The following is a 17,596-nucleotide window of genomic DNA, read 5'->3' as shown; positions in this document are numbered from 1 at the left end:
GAATAGTTGCCAGAATAAAAATTACAAAATTAAGTTTCCGCCTGTATGGCATTACTCTCTTTCTAACTTTTGAAACAAAAGTCAAGCAATTCGTTACTGCCGTTTTTTGAATAAACTAAAGCTTACAAAAACTGAACTTCGCAGATTCTGACACATGTTACACCACCCTTTTCGAATTGCGTGTGGTGAATAAAATGTACATTTAATTTTCAAATGTAGCACGTGGGATCTTGACCTGGCTGCTTATATTGCACCTTTTTCCGTTTTTTCTCTAGTTCTGTTAGTTTTAGTACCTGATTGATATGGTTTAGTTTAGCATCGTGTCGCATTACCTTGAGAGATCATGTGTTTGTGTATGCATTTTCTACAGTTTTAGCAAATTGGTTTTTGTTGTTATTTTTTTATTCATTCCCTTTTCAATTCTACTAATACGTGGTGAATCTTGTTAAGCAATCACTGCAGTAATCACTCTATGATGTTGAGAGACGGGACATCATTTGACTGCTCTCAAAACGTAGCTACCAGCAGGATTGTTAGGAGGAAACCAAAACCAAATACCTCTATCGTTCCATTTTTGCTAGCTGAACTTGCCATTAGAATATCTAATACTGTTGTACTTAAGATTTAGTTCATGTTTGATGCTGTTCGTCTAGGTTCACACTGTAATGTGTTTTGTGTGAGTATCGGTGTATTATTTTTACCGCTCTGTATGATTTTCGATATAAATAATTCTTATCCATTATAAATATATATTTATGTATATGCCTTTCGCGGATACCTCTGGCTTTTCGCATTTCAGCTGCTTTTCATGTTTGTTTTAGCTTCTCTTCAGTTTTAGTTTGATTAAAAATCAGATTTGGTTTTTCAGATTCAGTTGTGAAAAAAGTGTACTAATTGTGTTGGCCAACAAACAAATTTTCTCATTTAAATGAGATGATTCTGCAAGTTTTGGGGTAGTTTATCAAATGTATCCAAATGTACACTACGGAAGGTAGAAGCAGTATTAACAGACGAATATTGTGTGTTATGTTTTCAAAAAAAAAAAAACAAAAAAAAAACAGAAAAGCAAAATGCACTCGACGGTCTAGCTTGGAATATAAAAAAATGAATTAGATAAAGTTGCAACCAGTATGATACAATCGCTAAAGTAGTTTCAGTACATTCGAGACACTCCATCATGTAAGATTAATAAATGTCCCAAACGAATAGCATTCATCCGGCTTCATAATTTAAATTAATAGTAACAGTCGATCCCTGTGCTACCGTTATCTTACGCAAATTTTGCGAATCGCAAAGATATAGAGAGGAAGAGAGAGATAGAGAGGGAGAGAGAATAATGAATGATACCTTTATAATAGTAGTGTTTAGGATATTTGTGTTTGTTTTAAAGTTGTGCCCCTCCAGTGCCCAATGCACGGCACTACTGCAGCTTTGTTCGTTTTGTTCCGCTGCATTACAGCAGTGCAATTTGTCTTATAATTCGTTTTAAAGTTTTAAAGAGAAAATTCTTTGATTGAAACCATTCAATATGGTCGTAGTAGTAGTTGTTGGTGATGTTGTTGATGTTTTGTTTGTGGGTCGTGGTGGTGGTGAATTTACATGGGTTTAGAATTAGATAGAGAAACGACTGCGGAGTCTTAATGGTGCTTTCGATGACTCCACTTGTAACTATCGGTTGGTTTCCCATTCCCACTTGATGTGTGAGTGTGATGGTGAAAGTGTAAGTGGTTCTTTGAAAGCGCACGTGTATGTGTGTATGCAAATGTTGCTGCTTTGGATAAGTTTCGTTTCATCTTTTAATTAAGTCGTGCACAGTCGGCTTTTAATGTAGCATATACATGGTTTAAGGCTTCATTTCAATGTTCTTTATATTATTTTATTATAATACCATATTGTCGTAATAATTAAAGTTTCCCATTAATTATTTTGTGTCTACTCTTGCTTATTTTCTCTTCTTATTCGGTTGTTCGGTTGTCTATCTTTGCATTCATGTTTTCATCAGTTAAATGAAACAAAGACGTTTTTAAATGTACTTCATGTTAAATGTTTGAACAAAAAAGCACCATTTAACAAATTTTCAGTACTAAATCATATATTTTGCGTTGAACATTTCACAATTGTTAATGAAACAATAAAATGTGATTCCATTTCTGTTTTGCTGTTTTTAGGTACATGCTATGACTTAAAACATCTGCTCCAAACAAACTTTACGTTGTATATAACCTTACAAAACATTTATTGTACTTATAATTCTTGTGCGTTCTTTAGATGTTGCATGTTTGCTTTTTATAACACTCATATCACATTTAAAAACTGAATTAAAAACTGAAATTAAAATACCACAATAAGTTATGAAACAAACTTCTCTCTGCCACCATGACACATTTACCGTAGTTTCGTCGAAGAAACGATCGATTACTTAGTAATATGTTTGATATGGTATGAACGATTAAGCCAAATTTTCCAATTCCTCCAGAACATTTTACTTAACATATAAATCAAGATTATAAGAAAATGAACGATAAACGAGATGTCAATGCGAACCGAAGCAGTGTGCATTACCTACACTTGAGGATAATGGATGGTTTTTATAGTCTCGTGCAGGTGAAAGTTGGTGAAATTGTCAACGATTATCAGATGTTTAAACTCCACCACAAGTTGTCCTTTTCTCAATGTTAGGAGAAAGAAAACAAAGTAAATTTGTCTAAAAATTTGGTTTAATTTAATAAGATTTTTGTTTGTTTGCTTTCCAGTATTAACCGTATGTGTTGGTACTCTTCTCCTTCTTCGCCTTTTCCACCGTTTCTTATTTCTCTGTGAACCTTCTCATTCCCATCGCTAGGTTAGGCTTCTCACGAGACAACTTATGAATTTGCGGCTTTGCTTCTAAGGGTTATCGTGTACGATCTTTGTTATACTAAATATACTAAATTATCATTCATATATATTTTTTGTTTCGTTTTCAAAGCGTTAAATTTCGCAATGTACAGGTGTCTCCACATTGTGTTATTTTTTTAAGTGAAATTTTAAAGAATTTCTTTGTATATATGGTATATATATTTCTTTTTCATCTTTTGCACCTTCTTATTTTTACTTGTTATGGTGCTACGCATCGGAGTTCAGCAGACAACACACTCCCTCTCTAGTAAATGGGCATTTTCTTTTCTGCTCGCTTTTGGCTTTTCTTTGATTGATATTAAACTTTAAACGTGATGCACCATCACTGCATTGGCTGCCTACGAGCTAACAGGATCTAGTTGCGTATTATCGGTCTTTTGTGAACTGTAGCATTGTTGTGTTCGTAAGTCTAACGTTGATAAAGGTGTTAAAGAAACTGATACTACTAAAGTCATTTGAAGCTGTTTTTCATGAACAAACATATTGAATCACATCGAAAATTATTCCTCATGGTACTAATAAGCCCCATGAAGTAGCAACAGATGTGTGACAATAACCAACAATAGCCTAACGCACCGGATCATCCTGAGCGTTGACTGGTCTTTGGTTAGAAAAAAATACACCATCTCTCTTACCAATTCGTCGCATATAGGTGATCCATTATTGAGCGCTGATTTGTTTTCTGCAATATTACTGCTAACATTTTGAAAAAAAATAAAATAAAAAATAATTTACTAATGCCAATGGTAAATGTTCTTATGAAAAGGGCTACAACTCCGATGTTTGCTCGAAGATGTTGCTCCTTTCAAAACTTGACAATACTGGCATTCGCTGAAATAAATACTTTAACTGGCGATTCGATTTGAAATAAATAAATCTCTGATGTAAGTATATCGCTCTTGATAAGTGTTTAGAGTGTTTGTGTTGCTATAATAAAATGTAAATCCATCCACATTTTATTGTGTACTAGCATGTTCTTCCCATCCTCATCCGCTTGCACTTTTTCTTCATCTGTTCCTTTCTATACCGGTAGACGACCTGCCTACGACCTGTTGTCAAATCTACTTTGTTTTTCATTTTTCCTGTGTTTCTTTTCCATTAGCAAATTCATAAAGATGTTTCGGGTTTGTTATTTTAAGTATCATTTTAATAGTACTATTATTATTCTTTATAAATATTCATATCACAAAACTAATTTCTTTAAACATCATATCGTTTTCCCTTTTTGTGACTATTATTCACAGGCATGAACGTCTAAAGGCTACTGAATCAAAACGTATGAATCACTAGTAGACAATAGAAGAAGAAAGTAGGAGCAATAAAATTCGTCGGAGGGTCGTATCTAAAAAACGTTTATGTTTTCTTTTTTTGTTTCAACAATCGAGCTTTATTTGCTTCTCTATTACTTAAGATCGCACGATTTAAGTGTGTTAGTTGTTAAATGTTTAATGAGTTTTGTTGTTCGTTAAATTTATAGAATAGTATGGATTAATGCGTTGTGTAAATGGTTTTGTTATTTATTTCATTTTTCAGTAGAACCCTTCTTCTAAAAATTTAAATCGAGTTGATTAACTGAACCATTCCGTCTTCGTGGTAATAATGTACGTGTTTGTGTGTGTGTGAGAGTGTATGTGTGTGTGTGTGTGTTTATGTGAAAGAGAATAATGATAGGAATTATGTTAGCAAAAATGTATAATGATGACTTTTACGTTTTTCAATTCGCAATAATAATAAGTTTTGTAATAGTATTTAAAAATGTAAGTTATGTTTTAATCTCTCCCTTCTGTTCTATTCAACATGCGTTTTTCTCCTATTAGTATTTAATTTCTCATTATTTTCAATAATTGCAAGAAATACCCTGTATCCTAGATTTTTACATAGTTTCTTATCTGTCATGAATTGTTTTTCTTGCAAATAGTTTTAAACAGATTTGTATTTCTAGTTATAGGTAAACAAGATAATGGTTCATTCGTGGGTGTGTGATCAGTGTGCGCTCCTGCCAGGATCTGTGTTTGTTCCTTTACAAATGGTGATTGCATGTGAAAAAATGAGCATCCCATTAACAGTGCTCACACTGCTCGCACACACACAAATACACTCGCAATCTGTTTTCCAACTGTTATTTCATTACGCACTTCCTTTATCGTTTCTTAGCTAGTTGAAGACTTAAAATAACTTTCCTCGTAATGGTGTAGTAATCCATTCTCTTTTGTCTTGCTAGGGTCTGCAGTGTCCAGTTTCTCCACCCGGAGAAAGGACGACCATAGCTTTGGTTCGTGATTTGGTTTGTAATGTTTCACTTGTGATTTTCGTTTACTTCTACTTTGTTTGGTTTGTGGTTTTTCTATGTTATTTTTTGTGGTTGTGTTGTTTTTGTATGTGTGTACACGCGTTTTTTGCACGGTAAATGTATATAATAATGTTATTTCTAAATATGTGTATATACGCATGTTGGTGTATATATGTATATTTATATATAGATTCATGTGTATACTATCGTGTTGGAGGCGTGGAGCATAGATTTTGGTAAGTGAATCGAATTATCCCTGTTTGCTAAAGTTAAGCTGTCTCTACATTGAAATTGAATAGAATTTGCAAATAATTTTAAAAATTTCTTTGCATAGTAAACTTAAAGAACCAAAACGGTAATTTTCTAGGTAATTTGGAGAGTTTTTTCCCATATCACGTGCATAAGAAAAAATACTTTGAGTTTTCTATACGATGAAACAAACTAGTTACATTAAGCGTAGCTTTTGAACAGCAAAAATGTAAACCCTTAAAATTTTTAAAATTTTATGAGAGTGGTTTTATTTTTTCGGACAAGATAGTTTCCCGCGTGGATATTATTAACTGAGCTACAGTTTCAGTACGGATTTGATACGGGCGTTTAATTCACCTACTTTTGTCGTCAAAACTATGTGTACTGGGCATTAAACGTGGCCTACAGATAATAAAAAAATCATTTCATAGTGGCTACTACATGCTGTAATAATGTTGCGCCATCTTTGCTTACTACTAAATATTACCTTCGCTTTGCGCTTAGCACGATGCTACTTTGTCACTCCCATCTACCAGTCAAGATTTTGTCACAAACTCTGGGTATAAGATGTTTTGTGAGAAAAAAGGTATTAAAGGATCTTACAGATGCAATGTATAGATGTTAAAATTGTTTCAAACTTGTATTTGTATGTGAAACATGTGATTCCACATTCATAAAAATCATTCCATTTTTCAAGCGTGAAGAAAACAAGGAGGCATAAAAGTATGATTCTTTAATGAAAGGTAAAATTGTTATGTTATCATATGTTCAACCGAATTTTACTGTAATCGTTAGCTAAATAACACATTCAGAGATTTGCGGAAATGTAGATAACCTTGAGAAGGGAGGACACACTAACTACGTTTAGTTTCAGGGAGGCAGCTTAGGGAGGGATACAAATGAAAGTTCCCTGGCTAGAGAGACATATAGATTGGTGAGAGAAAAATCAAACCTGACGGAAAAGTTTCACAGTTTTTTCTCTCGAAGAAGGTGGGTTCACGTTCGTTGGGCTGTAGTCCATTTTTTTCATTCATACTTTGTTTGTGTTTGTATTTTTTCATTTATCTGTTCAAGTATTTTATATGTGGATTCATTGGTGATCTTACTTGCTTTTTAATAATTATTTGACTAGTCTTTGTTTTTAACTTGCTCTGCTATAATGTGGGGACTTTCACTTTATCGTTTGTTTCGCATCAAATAGAAAGGGCGATTAGAGTGGTGATTTTTTTAATCTAGCAATGTTGGGTAAGCGATGGCTTTGTCCTGTGGAGGAATCCTTGACACTAAACTTCACGCACAAAACGCGGGCAATATGGCTCTGGGTTGAGTTACGTCGGCGTGCTGTTTGTAGCACATTGACAAACTGCTCTTTGTTTTTCGCATTCCCTACTAGCAATTGAAAATGAAACTTTTAGTTTCAGTAACTGATATGGCTTTCAATGCATAGTTAGACGCATCTAATGTAAATGCGTCCGTGTTCACCTAAGAATGGCTGCCGTATAAGTTAGACTCGCTCTAGGTATGCTAAAGAGGGATTGCAGTAAGTAATACTTATATAAGTAGAGTAGAGTGAGAGAAAAACGGCTGCATTGATTTTACATCTATGTACAGGTTGAACTGTTGTTTAATTTGTCTAGTTGATGGTAAAAGTGCTACCAAACGGTAACCTCTTTTTGATCTTAATCTCGCAATCTTTTCTGAATAATTTGGCAAAGGTAAGACCGATTTTACATATTAGGTGCACGGGATTTAATAATCATGTGTTTGTTCGTCCCACTCGAGCTGCTGCATGCATTCTAGCATAAGATGCTTTCTGCAAACCTTTAGGGATAGTGATGATTATTTGTTTTATTATGGGACGATGGTCAATAAAAGCAAACAATCCGTAGAAAAAAGTATTTAACTAAACACAAGTATTGCTAATAATTGAGGGATACAAACAAGAAAAGCAAATGCACTGTTACGATATATAAGTAGAAACAAAACAAACATCAGCAGCATTTGTTTAAGTAGGGTTTTATGTATCTGGTTGTAGTGTTTGCAAATCATAATTTGAAATCACAGCCCATTTTGTTGGTTTATCTAACAATAATATGTTTTTAGTTTTTTTGTGTTCACTTTGTAGCTGTTCATAAAACCCTACCTGCAATTTACAAAACTGTAAATAGTAAGTTTTCAATAACTTTTTCTTATCATTGTGAATCGGGGTAATGAACAGGAGTTAATGAAAAGTACGGAAAATTCCTCAATTTTGCTGTCCCTGGAGGCATGTTCAAAGAGATTTATTTTATTTCAGTTGGTATACTTGTGCGGTGAAATATGGATTCTTCACGAGATGAACAAATTATTCAATCGTATCAAATTATCAACCAATAGTGCTCTGACATTTGTATATGATTTCAACTGCTCTAACGATTTGCCGCGAACCATTAAGCTCAATATGATGCATAATAAGGTGTTTTATTCTGGTTACTTGATCGCGTTTAAGAAAATCTGTTCATAATGAAACAAAACAAAACGATTAGAAATCGCTATTGCACCGGAGAGTACAACGTAAAACGGAAAATAGCTGCTGAAGGAAGGGAAAATTATTATCTCTCTACTTATTGTTAATATTGGTTGGTTTGGTTTAGTTTTTACGTAAATCTAGCACTAGTGTTAATGTTGTTCAATGTTAAAGTTTTGTTTTGTGTTAGAAATAATGTATCGTAGTCATTCGTGCAGCTTGCTCGAACCATATCTGGATTCGATGACACGAGTTACCGCTTCTCGATAAACGAGTGTATATGTTTGTTTCTTTTTGGCTTTGCTTAGCTGTAGGTTCTCAATATTTTCTCTAATACGAGTTGGTTTTATGTTAATTACTGCTGACCACGCACACAAACCCACACACGCGTGTGCGTTTTCTCGTTTCAAATATTATAGTTTAAATCTTTGATGCATGAAGTTAATCGTTTGTTTCTATATTACTACATTCCCTAATATTTTCGTGTGTGTGTGTGTATGTATCTGTGTACGAGTGTTCGTTTTGGTTTTTATTTAAATTTTAGGCAGGAATCCGATTACTAGACTTTCCAGCCTGGCTACTGGTGGCACAGGCCCTGGAGGGATGCAAACTACCGAACGCAAAGCTCAATGATGGCGGGCATGGGTAGATTTTTAAGATGATATTACCTTAGCCTACAAAATGACTAGTGTGATAAAACGGAAACGCAATGTGCAGTGTTTTGCAATAATGCCCTTCATACATGCTTGTCTCAGTAAAAAGACGCACAGCGAAGCCGGGGCCACGATAGACAAAAGGAACGTGTTTTTATACAAATTTAAATTAATACTGTAATAGGTAAAACGATGCAAACCTGGGCTACAAAACAAAAAGCGTTGGTAACGTTATCCACGTACATTCAGGATAGGATTGAGCTAACTGTATTTGTTTCATTGCGGAAAATTTTAAAACTTTATTTTAATGTCGATTTGATCGCAAAAAAAACTCTTCGTATATATGTGCACTTCTTCAATTATGAAGTATAAAGTAAAACGTCTTACTAAACTTATTTAAAAAAATGTTAAGGAGATAGAACCATGTAATTTTATTTAAAAAAATCAATGATTTAAATATATATTTTTTAATTAAATTATTATTGTTATGTATCCGATAACAAATGTGGTTTGCGGAAGCAATCATCATCTGTTTGTTGCATTCAAAAGGGTTGATAATGATCGTAAATGATTACTTAACGTAGTAATATAATTTACATCTTAATATGTTGGCTCAAATCATAACAATATGTTGAATAATTGCTAAGTGCTGTTAATCGAGGCTTATTGCCACACTGCTAATGCACTATATAAAACTAATTCCTGTGTCGCAAATTTTACGCTTTAGTTGTTGATTAGGGCTTGAAGCTATCGAAACAAATAACACTCTTTTTATGTATTAACATATAGGCAAAGTAAGTTTCACCGTATTCCTTCGAATTCCTTAGCAGTCGAAAAAACTTTAGAAACCTATACGAAAAGAAAGCAAACCGTACCATCCCATTTGTCTCTTAGAGCCCTATAGACTATGATGAATGCGTTTTTATGTTTTGCTAAACGAGCAGTTTCACACGAAACTGTGCGAGTAAAAGAAGAAAGAAACAAGTAGTGTAACAGCATTATATATATTTGTAATAACACTGCTAATGAGTTTTCCTTAGATACAAAGATTTACTATGCAGCTAGTGAATCAAAATAAAAGTGTTTTGGTCTAAAGTTGATATAATTTCGTTTGTCGAATTATAGCGGTTAAGATGTGCACTAGAAAAGCGAGAAAACAAGAATGACAATTAAAAAGTACCTTGTGGCACGTTATTTACAATTCCATTGTTAGTATAATGAACGGGCATTTAACGTTTCTTAGTACATGATCAGTAGCGTAAAAATGTGAGTACATAAATGAGCAAAGTTTAATAGATTATCTGAAAAATGTTATTAGTATACGCTTTGCTGTAGCCTCACTATTGGTTTGAAGATGCATTTAATAACGTTCTTGTAATGCTGAACTGTGTATTGTGTCATATTAAAATTGCATAAGTGAACCTAATGTATGTAATAAATTGTGTGCGCTAGAGAATTTTTGTTACCGAACCTGAATGAAACACGTTTTCTTGGTTCCACATCGCTAATCGATGGGAACTCGGTTCCTTTTACGAGAGAGTTTTGATTTGTATCTAGATATAGATAAACTTAAGTATACGATAATTCACTTACTCCTCCTATCCTATAACCACGACATTGGTTGGCAAACATTGGACTAGCCTCCATTTTTGGTAAAACAAATGTACTTTTTCCACCGGCTGCATTACATATTTCCAGCTGCAATCGTGTAGTCACTGTCATATGCTGTCTCCTTCTTGACTGTTGTGGCTCCGCTGGATGATGCCGGTTGTGCTGTACGCACCAAAAGCACTTTCATTTCACACTTCATCCCTTCTTTTCATCACGGACTGTTGTGTGTTGCTGGCGGGCGCGTATAGTTGGTACATCGGTTTTTTTTTGTGTAAGACAAAAGTCACTGACTTTGCAACAGTGTTGTATAGCTTTGTAATCGTGTATTTTTTTGTTCTCTCATGTAGGATTTTTTTTTGTTTTTGCTTTATATATAGAGTAGCGTAAATGTTTGCTCCTTTCCATATGTTTTGTTTTTAAGTAGTGTGTCTGTGTGAGTTCATTATTTAACTTTAAGCGATTGGTTGTAGTTGTTTTTGTTTGTTTCTATTCATAACTGCACTGATAATTGATGATATTAGATTAAATTTGTCTAAGGATTAACTTCATATTTTAAAGCTTCAGCTATGTGGTTTTAATACGTACGTGAGTGGTGCAGTGTTCCGCAACAATTCCCATGATCCAGACACAGTGAAAATTGGGAGCAAATAAACGAAAAGAAGAAGAGCAAAAAAAGAACAATCGATTGGTAATCTGATACACACTAGAGACATTTTCAACGAGAAAATGTAAACAATTTGTGAATATAACACTCACCAGAAGCACTTTTTAAAGCGCTTTTAATCTCTGATTGTTAATAGGGTCTATTCGCATCCTTTGGTCTTTTCAGCTGAACTTTCAGTCTTTTCATACCAATCTGAAAACCGTTCATGGCTTGAATCGCAGCTTGTGCGCTGGCTGGATTGTCAAACGATACAAAACCTGCACATGGTTGGAACAAAGAACAAAGGCGTAAGATGCATTAGTGAGGTGTGAATAATTATCATATTCCATGAATAAACTTACCGAAACATTTACTCTGATTTGTAGCTCGATCAATGAAGACTTTAGAACTTATCACAGTTCCGAAGGGCATAAACATCTGCATCAGCTCTCCGTCACCGAATTCCTGTGGCAGATGGTAGATGAACAGGTTGCAACCTTCCGGGCCCGATATGGAGCACCCTGGGAACATTAACATGTCTTTACAGAAAATTAAAACAATCCATCACCAACGTAAAGTTAAGATTGCTTCATATAGATGTTCAACATGGTAAGACTTCGTTAGCTGATATGTAGGGTAAATGGTAGTTCATTGCAAATGGGTCAGTTTTTTTTATTATGTAAGAAAGGGAAAGTTCTTAACGCTTTTAAAGGTGTTTTTAGTTTCAATGGGATCGTCTCAGGGATTCTAAATTGTTTTATATTTCATTTTTTGTTTTTTACGCAAGCATGAAACGCCGTGCTACACACCAATACACTATAGGAAAGGCAATACGTACAAGAAACCAAAACACTGAATGGTGCACAGGAAACCGTATAGATCAAAAAGAAAAGAGAAACACGTGTGGGAAGTCGATTTTTGATGGACATATTTACTAAAACTTAAACGAATGTTTTCGGCAAGCAATGGCTAACAACAATATGAAACGACGCTATAGATCTAGTACAGCTCCCTTTTTCTTTGTGTATTCTGTGGTTTTACTCAGAATATCATTTTAAAATATTTTTCACGTATAATATACGATGAATGAAATAGGAATCTGTACCTTAGCTGCCACCGATCAAACAAAACACGTCGGTAAGGGAAATAAATCGAATTCTTCGTGATGGGTGAGAAAACAGGCCAGGAATGGAATAAACATACAAATGGACATTTACACACATACATTTTTACACAACATACATAACACAGAGAAACACCGAAGAGCATTCAGATGAACAGTGGGACAGTTAGAATGTTTTCTGTCGTCAATTAAACGACTAATGTTTTCCGATGGCGATAAATAAAAAGCGACGAAACAATGTGCCTTTTGTGCCAGTTTGTACTGTGGAAACCAATTCACTGCACGATAAAGCTGCCAGATAACGAACCACAACCAAGAAGACCTAAGATGCCCAATCATTCAGCAAATTGGACAGATATGCAAAAGCTATGATTTAGGCTGTTTGCTTCAAGGAACGGAATTTACGCTAAAACTAGTAAAGATTCACCATCTGACTGCTTTCGTGCGAAATTGTAACGTAAACTGTAGGCCGTTTTGGTAGTGGTTGTGGTGATCGCGGAAAGTGTAATTGGTTCTAGAGGGTTTGTTTTTGTTTCGTTGGATGGGGTTCGCTGCAAACGGTTCTCGCTAGCTTTTGAGGTGAGGGAAGGCGATGCTTACCTTCGCGTTGTGCTGGTGCAACGGCAGCAATCGGTTGCGGTATAGCTTGCGGAAATTGTCCATAAACGGCTGGGTAGGCTGTTAAATTTACAAATTTACAATCAAAAAAACAAATATACATCAACAACACACAGTAGAAATATCGATCGGAAAAAGGAAACGGGTGGATTGTGAAAGGAATTGAGTGGACTATGATGTGGCTATTCCGGCAAGCTTTGCAATGGTTCGGACGGATAACGTGCATGAATATGCCAATCCTAAACTAGCGTTGCGTTGCACTAGTAACTGCATTAGTCACGTACCCTTGACACTACTGTTTACATGTTTTCGACATAATTCTAACTAATGGTTGGACTTGATGGATAAAAGGTCATTATGGAGGACTAGGTGTAACGTTCCCAGGAATATTCATTAAATACGTGGAAAATAACCAATAAAAACAAAACGTTTTAAGAATTTGTAGTGTTATAAATAAAAAATCGTGTCGAATCAGAAAGTACAAGGAAGAAAGATATAATGACAAAAAACCGAAAACTACACTTGTGAGTAATATATTATAAAACTGTAGCATTATTCATGATACGTGCGTTTGTTGCATAGTTTATAATCTTGTTTAGCTCGTATGATATGCAAAAAGTAATCGCATAAAATACACAAAAAATATCGTTCATTTTGCTTTCTCCACAAACCAGCACATTGGGCACAATCAGCCCCATAACGAAAAATGTTAAAAAATATTTCTTCTGAGCACAATTGCCTTCGTAATAGATTTTGAAATATAAAACCTTCACACAAACACATACACATACACCACCTTAAAAGAGACAACAACACTGGAAGTGACTAAACCCGCAAACGACGTATACGCTATCAAATGTAACTTATTGTAGATAGCGCGGAAGGAGGAATAAACGCGTTGTGATGCCGATTATCAACCCAACCGGTAGACCAGGTTTGGCACCGTCTGGTGATTATTGCTCAGGGTGGAAACTGTCACATAATTCAAGCTGCTAAAAACCAATTGCCTAAAAGTATTGTTTAATGAAATGGAAAATTCCGTGGACTGTCGAATCGTCTGAATCAGCGTTCGTGCTTGGTTGGAAAACATTAGAGGGAAGCAAACATTCCAACACGAACCATAAGGAAACAAAAGAACGCTGTTGGAAAAGCCTCTTTGCGCGTATTATTTTTTGTTCATTTCATTTCAGCAATATTCCTACCATAACGAGAACACCCATATCTTTCTTTTACAAGAGATAGTACAAAAAATGCTTGTTGCGGAAAAAAACCCTCGCATGTGAGCAGGGAATCGGGTATCGTTACTGTGCGATAACATTTGACAAAGAAGTGGAAAGAAAAGAGGACGAAAAAAACAACAAGCTCATAATTTTCCACACCAAGCCTGGCGCTGGAGCTGCCCGGCGTACCCTATCGATATGTTACGCTTTGTGGCCGAAATATTCAAGCAAAATGGTAAGCGTAGCGGGGGAATAAAAACAAGAAAATTCATTGCTGAAAAAAGGAAGCATAACGGAATCGAATCCATGTAGGTTACGTCGTATGAACAGCACAGCAAAAATTGGTCCATTGAGCAGCGGGAGTGTAGTAGTGCAGTTCCTTCCGGATTCCCAGCCTCTAAAGGAATCCACTTAAACCTATGGCCCAATGGCCTATTCGCTGTTCATAATCCGTTAAGGGTAGTTTTCTTTGTTCATGCCAACATCCGGATCGGCCTTTTTGGATAGCACAGAAAAAAAGGACCAAAGTTAGTGGCAGTAATAATAAAACGAGATCGGTGCATAAATCTTACCAGAAAATGGCACACAACATTTTTGCGTCTGAGCAAAAGATGAACTTTCTGTTGATTGTTTTTCAGCAAAAAGAACGCGGAGGGATTTTCGTTTATCATTCAGATGTTTTTGTTTTTGCTTCGTTCTCATTTTGTTATAAAAATAATTTTGGATACGTCTGTAATTTTTAGTTAAAAATTATGTTTGGATACATAATTATCAAGCTGTAGACATACGCTGAGGCGATTATTATGCATTCGGTACACCAAACTGTCACCGATGACCAAACCCATTAGTGTCTAAATCAGGCTTAAAACGACTTAGGTTTTTGCACCAAATAATAAGAAAGATATTAAAATAGCTGAGACACATACGCGCATTAAGTGAGGAAATTTTATTAAATTTTTTTGAATTTTTTTGAAATACCTATAAATTTGTACACGCCTATATGATTTTTCCAATATTACCCAAGTCCCACCGATGTTTAACTGCTGCCTTTCACAGACACCAAAAAGTCAAACGAAGGCAAACATACTCGCAAGCCCTGCTCTGAATTTCATTCTTTATGGTACACGATTGCAAGAAACAGCGGTTCAACACCGACGGCCGAACGGAAGCGTCTGGGACGGTGAATATTTAATTATATTAGCAATTTCTCCATCAATATCCGGTACTGGCAGATCTTTATGGGTACGCATCTTCCACTTTTTGGTAACCACTGGCAAACCGTATGGCGCATAAAGTCGCTGATGGAGACGCCTGGTCGTTTGTGGATGAAAGCGTGCGACAGCTTGGGAGGAGAAACGGAGGCAAAACTCGGATTTAATTTACTTCCGCCTCATTGAGATTCACGAAAATGTTCTCCGACAGTTTTCATTCAACAAACGTAGAGGTGCTGAGATTACGCTGTAGATATATAGTTGCTCACAGTGACGACGACCGTTTTGAAGTGGAAAACTAATTACAAGGCAGCTACCGTAGAGCGGAGCAGAGTTTCAAATTTTTGTACCATTTAAATGTCACTGACAATTTGCATGCAGTGGTAGTGAAACTTTGTAATGAATGGAACTGGTCGCATCGTCCAGGGACATTCCCGACAGAAGCGTTGCCGAAGCAAAAGTTATCGCTCGGAATGTGTTTATAGCCAAGTGAGGGTTGTTTTGTTGTGTGCTGCTGCTACAAACTGTTGCATGAAAAACCCAAAACAGTATAACGCATGAAGAGATGGTTTGTGAAAAACATCCGCTTTATTGAGAGGAGAGCTGTAGGAATAGAATCAGCAGGCAGAGAAAAAGTGTAGTAATTTGCAACTTAGTTGTTATTTACCGTCGCAAAGTTGTAGCATCTGATCTTTGAGATGCTGTCGTGAGAAAAGGTGGTTTCACGCCGAGAAAATCGAGGGCAGCTTAAGCAAAGTCAAACAAAACAAGATAGGACAACAGCAAAACAAAACGACTGTCCCGTTTGTCTGTCACGTTGTGCAAGAAGTATGGTATAGAAGCATGGATCTGTGAAATTCTGCCTTAAAGAGGACTGGTAAACAGGAGCAGGAAAAGTTCAACTCCGTCCCTGCTTACTGACATCAAACCAAACAGAAACGATACATTAAAAAAAGGTGAGATGAATAAAAACCATCTTTCGTGCTCAATAGCAACAGGAGCTCTGGGGGATGATGGTCGCAGCCACAGTAGCAGAGAGCAGAAAAGGGTAGAATGCAGCTGTTAATTCCAGCACACTAGCCGTGCACCAGTGGCGGTACTGGTGTATGGAAGTGAAATGCAATTAAAGTTTGTTATTTGTTTTCGGGTGAGAAAGTTTATAATTTCAATGAAACATGACTCACCGACTCCCACAGTGCCTGGGTTTGCTCTCTTTGGCACCAGTGGCCAGCGAAGGTATGTTTGTGTATACGGGGTATTTTTTTCCCATACAAGTTAGTTTTAACTTCAGCTTGCTTTCCCGATCGTTTGGTTTGCTGCAATTCAATTGCTTTGTGAATGAGTGGAAAATGCAAAAAGAACAGTTGAATATTCAGGTCGGGGTGCTGGTTGATACTACTATTTTTAACTCTCAATTATGCCTCCGTAGACTTGGGCTTTATTGGTTTACGGACTTGAAAGCAGAAATAAAATAAATACACATCGGCCAAAACAAGTGTGTGTATATTTTTGCAATGATGTAATCATGCCTTTGCAATGGATGAGTAATTTCATTCCAACTTTGCCGGCATACCAGCTTTTGATGTGCAGCACGGAGATGAATATTTTTATTCCATTTTCAAGTGTCATGGAATGAAAATGTAAACTTGACTGAAGCTGAACTATGCTGGGAGGAAGAGAAAACGTTACCATAGCTGCTCGAAAGCAACATAAAATGTATGAAGTTGTGAATATTGTAAATTCTTTTGATGAAATAATTAAGTAAAATTACAGAAAACAAGTTGACGGAAAACAAGAAAAATGTTGTTAAAATTTTAAAATGAAGTCCGCCAAAAAGTGTTTTGCACACTCAATATCATTGTCAGTACATCAAGGTATTTTATATTAGAACCGATGTTTTCATTTAACGCGTATTACCTCAACCGTTGTTGTACAAATATATGAGAGTGTAGAAACCAAAAACACAATGAGAAAGTTTATATGCATAAATAAAAATTAGGGGATTTAAAACAGTGCCAGTAGGATAGATGGTAATGATAGTATTAGGACTAAGAATAATGCATTTACGAAAGTATCTAAATAATCAGAGAAACACATTGACACATTAACAATGAAACGATCACGGGCGAGGGCAAAAAATCACGCAGCGATTATATAGAAAACACAAACATAAAAACATAAAAATACAAACAGAAACAAAACGACTATTAGTAACAGTAACAGCAGTGAAAATAAAAAAAAACTAGGATGGTGGGAAAATAAAGAAATGTAAATCATTATATTGAACAGTTTAGCAGTAGGAAAATGGAAGCTTGAAAATGACAGAGCATAAATAAACATAAATAAACACAAAAATACAAAAAAGTGTTGTTCCACTGATCACGTTGAGTTGTTCCACGTATAAAACAAAGAAAAGTTCAAATCAACCAAGTAACGATCAAAAAATCACAGCACAACAACACGAGTGTACAGCATAACATCGGACATGGGTCAATCGGTCAATAATGGATTGTTTTAGAGCGAATGACCTATGAGGGATGAAGTAGGTTTTTAAACGCTAAAATTGATACTAAT

The 17,596-nt window shown here is 35.6% G+C and overlaps 1 protein-coding gene across 39 annotated transcripts in view; it reads right to left on the bottom strand.

The window, feature by feature from the left end:
• Positions 1–1,034: 1,034 nt before the first annotated feature.
• The window catches only part of LOC1275761 (CUGBP Elav-like family member 4), a 320,099-nt gene continuing 303,537 nt past the window's right edge, over positions 1,035–17,596 (bottom strand). For 27 of the 39 annotated variants that reach the window (XM_061648920.1, XM_061648897.1, XM_061648899.1 and 24 more), the window contains 4 exons: positions 12,574–12,651; positions 11,213–11,389; positions 10,964–11,128; positions 1,035–10,771 (listed from right to left, as the gene is read on the bottom strand). In XM_061648920.1, the coding sequence (XP_061504904.1) occupies positions 11,001–11,128; positions 11,213–11,389; positions 12,574–12,651 (383 nt within the window). In that variant the 3' untranslated portion in view covers positions 1,035–10,771; positions 10,964–11,000. Of the gene's footprint in view, positions 10,772–10,959; positions 11,129–11,212; positions 11,390–12,573; positions 12,652–17,596 lie in introns of all 39 variants that reach the window. The other 12 variants (XM_061648900.1, XM_061648901.1, XM_061648922.1 and 9 more) reach the window with 4 other exon arrangements.

This window comes from Anopheles gambiae, chromosome 2 (genome assembly GCF_943734735.2).
Source record: "Anopheles gambiae chromosome 2, idAnoGambNW_F1_1, whole genome shotgun sequence".
Taxonomy (NCBI): domain Eukaryota; kingdom Metazoa; phylum Arthropoda; class Insecta; order Diptera; family Culicidae; genus Anopheles; species Anopheles gambiae.
This window is presented reverse-complemented; position numbering and strand designations above follow the sequence as displayed.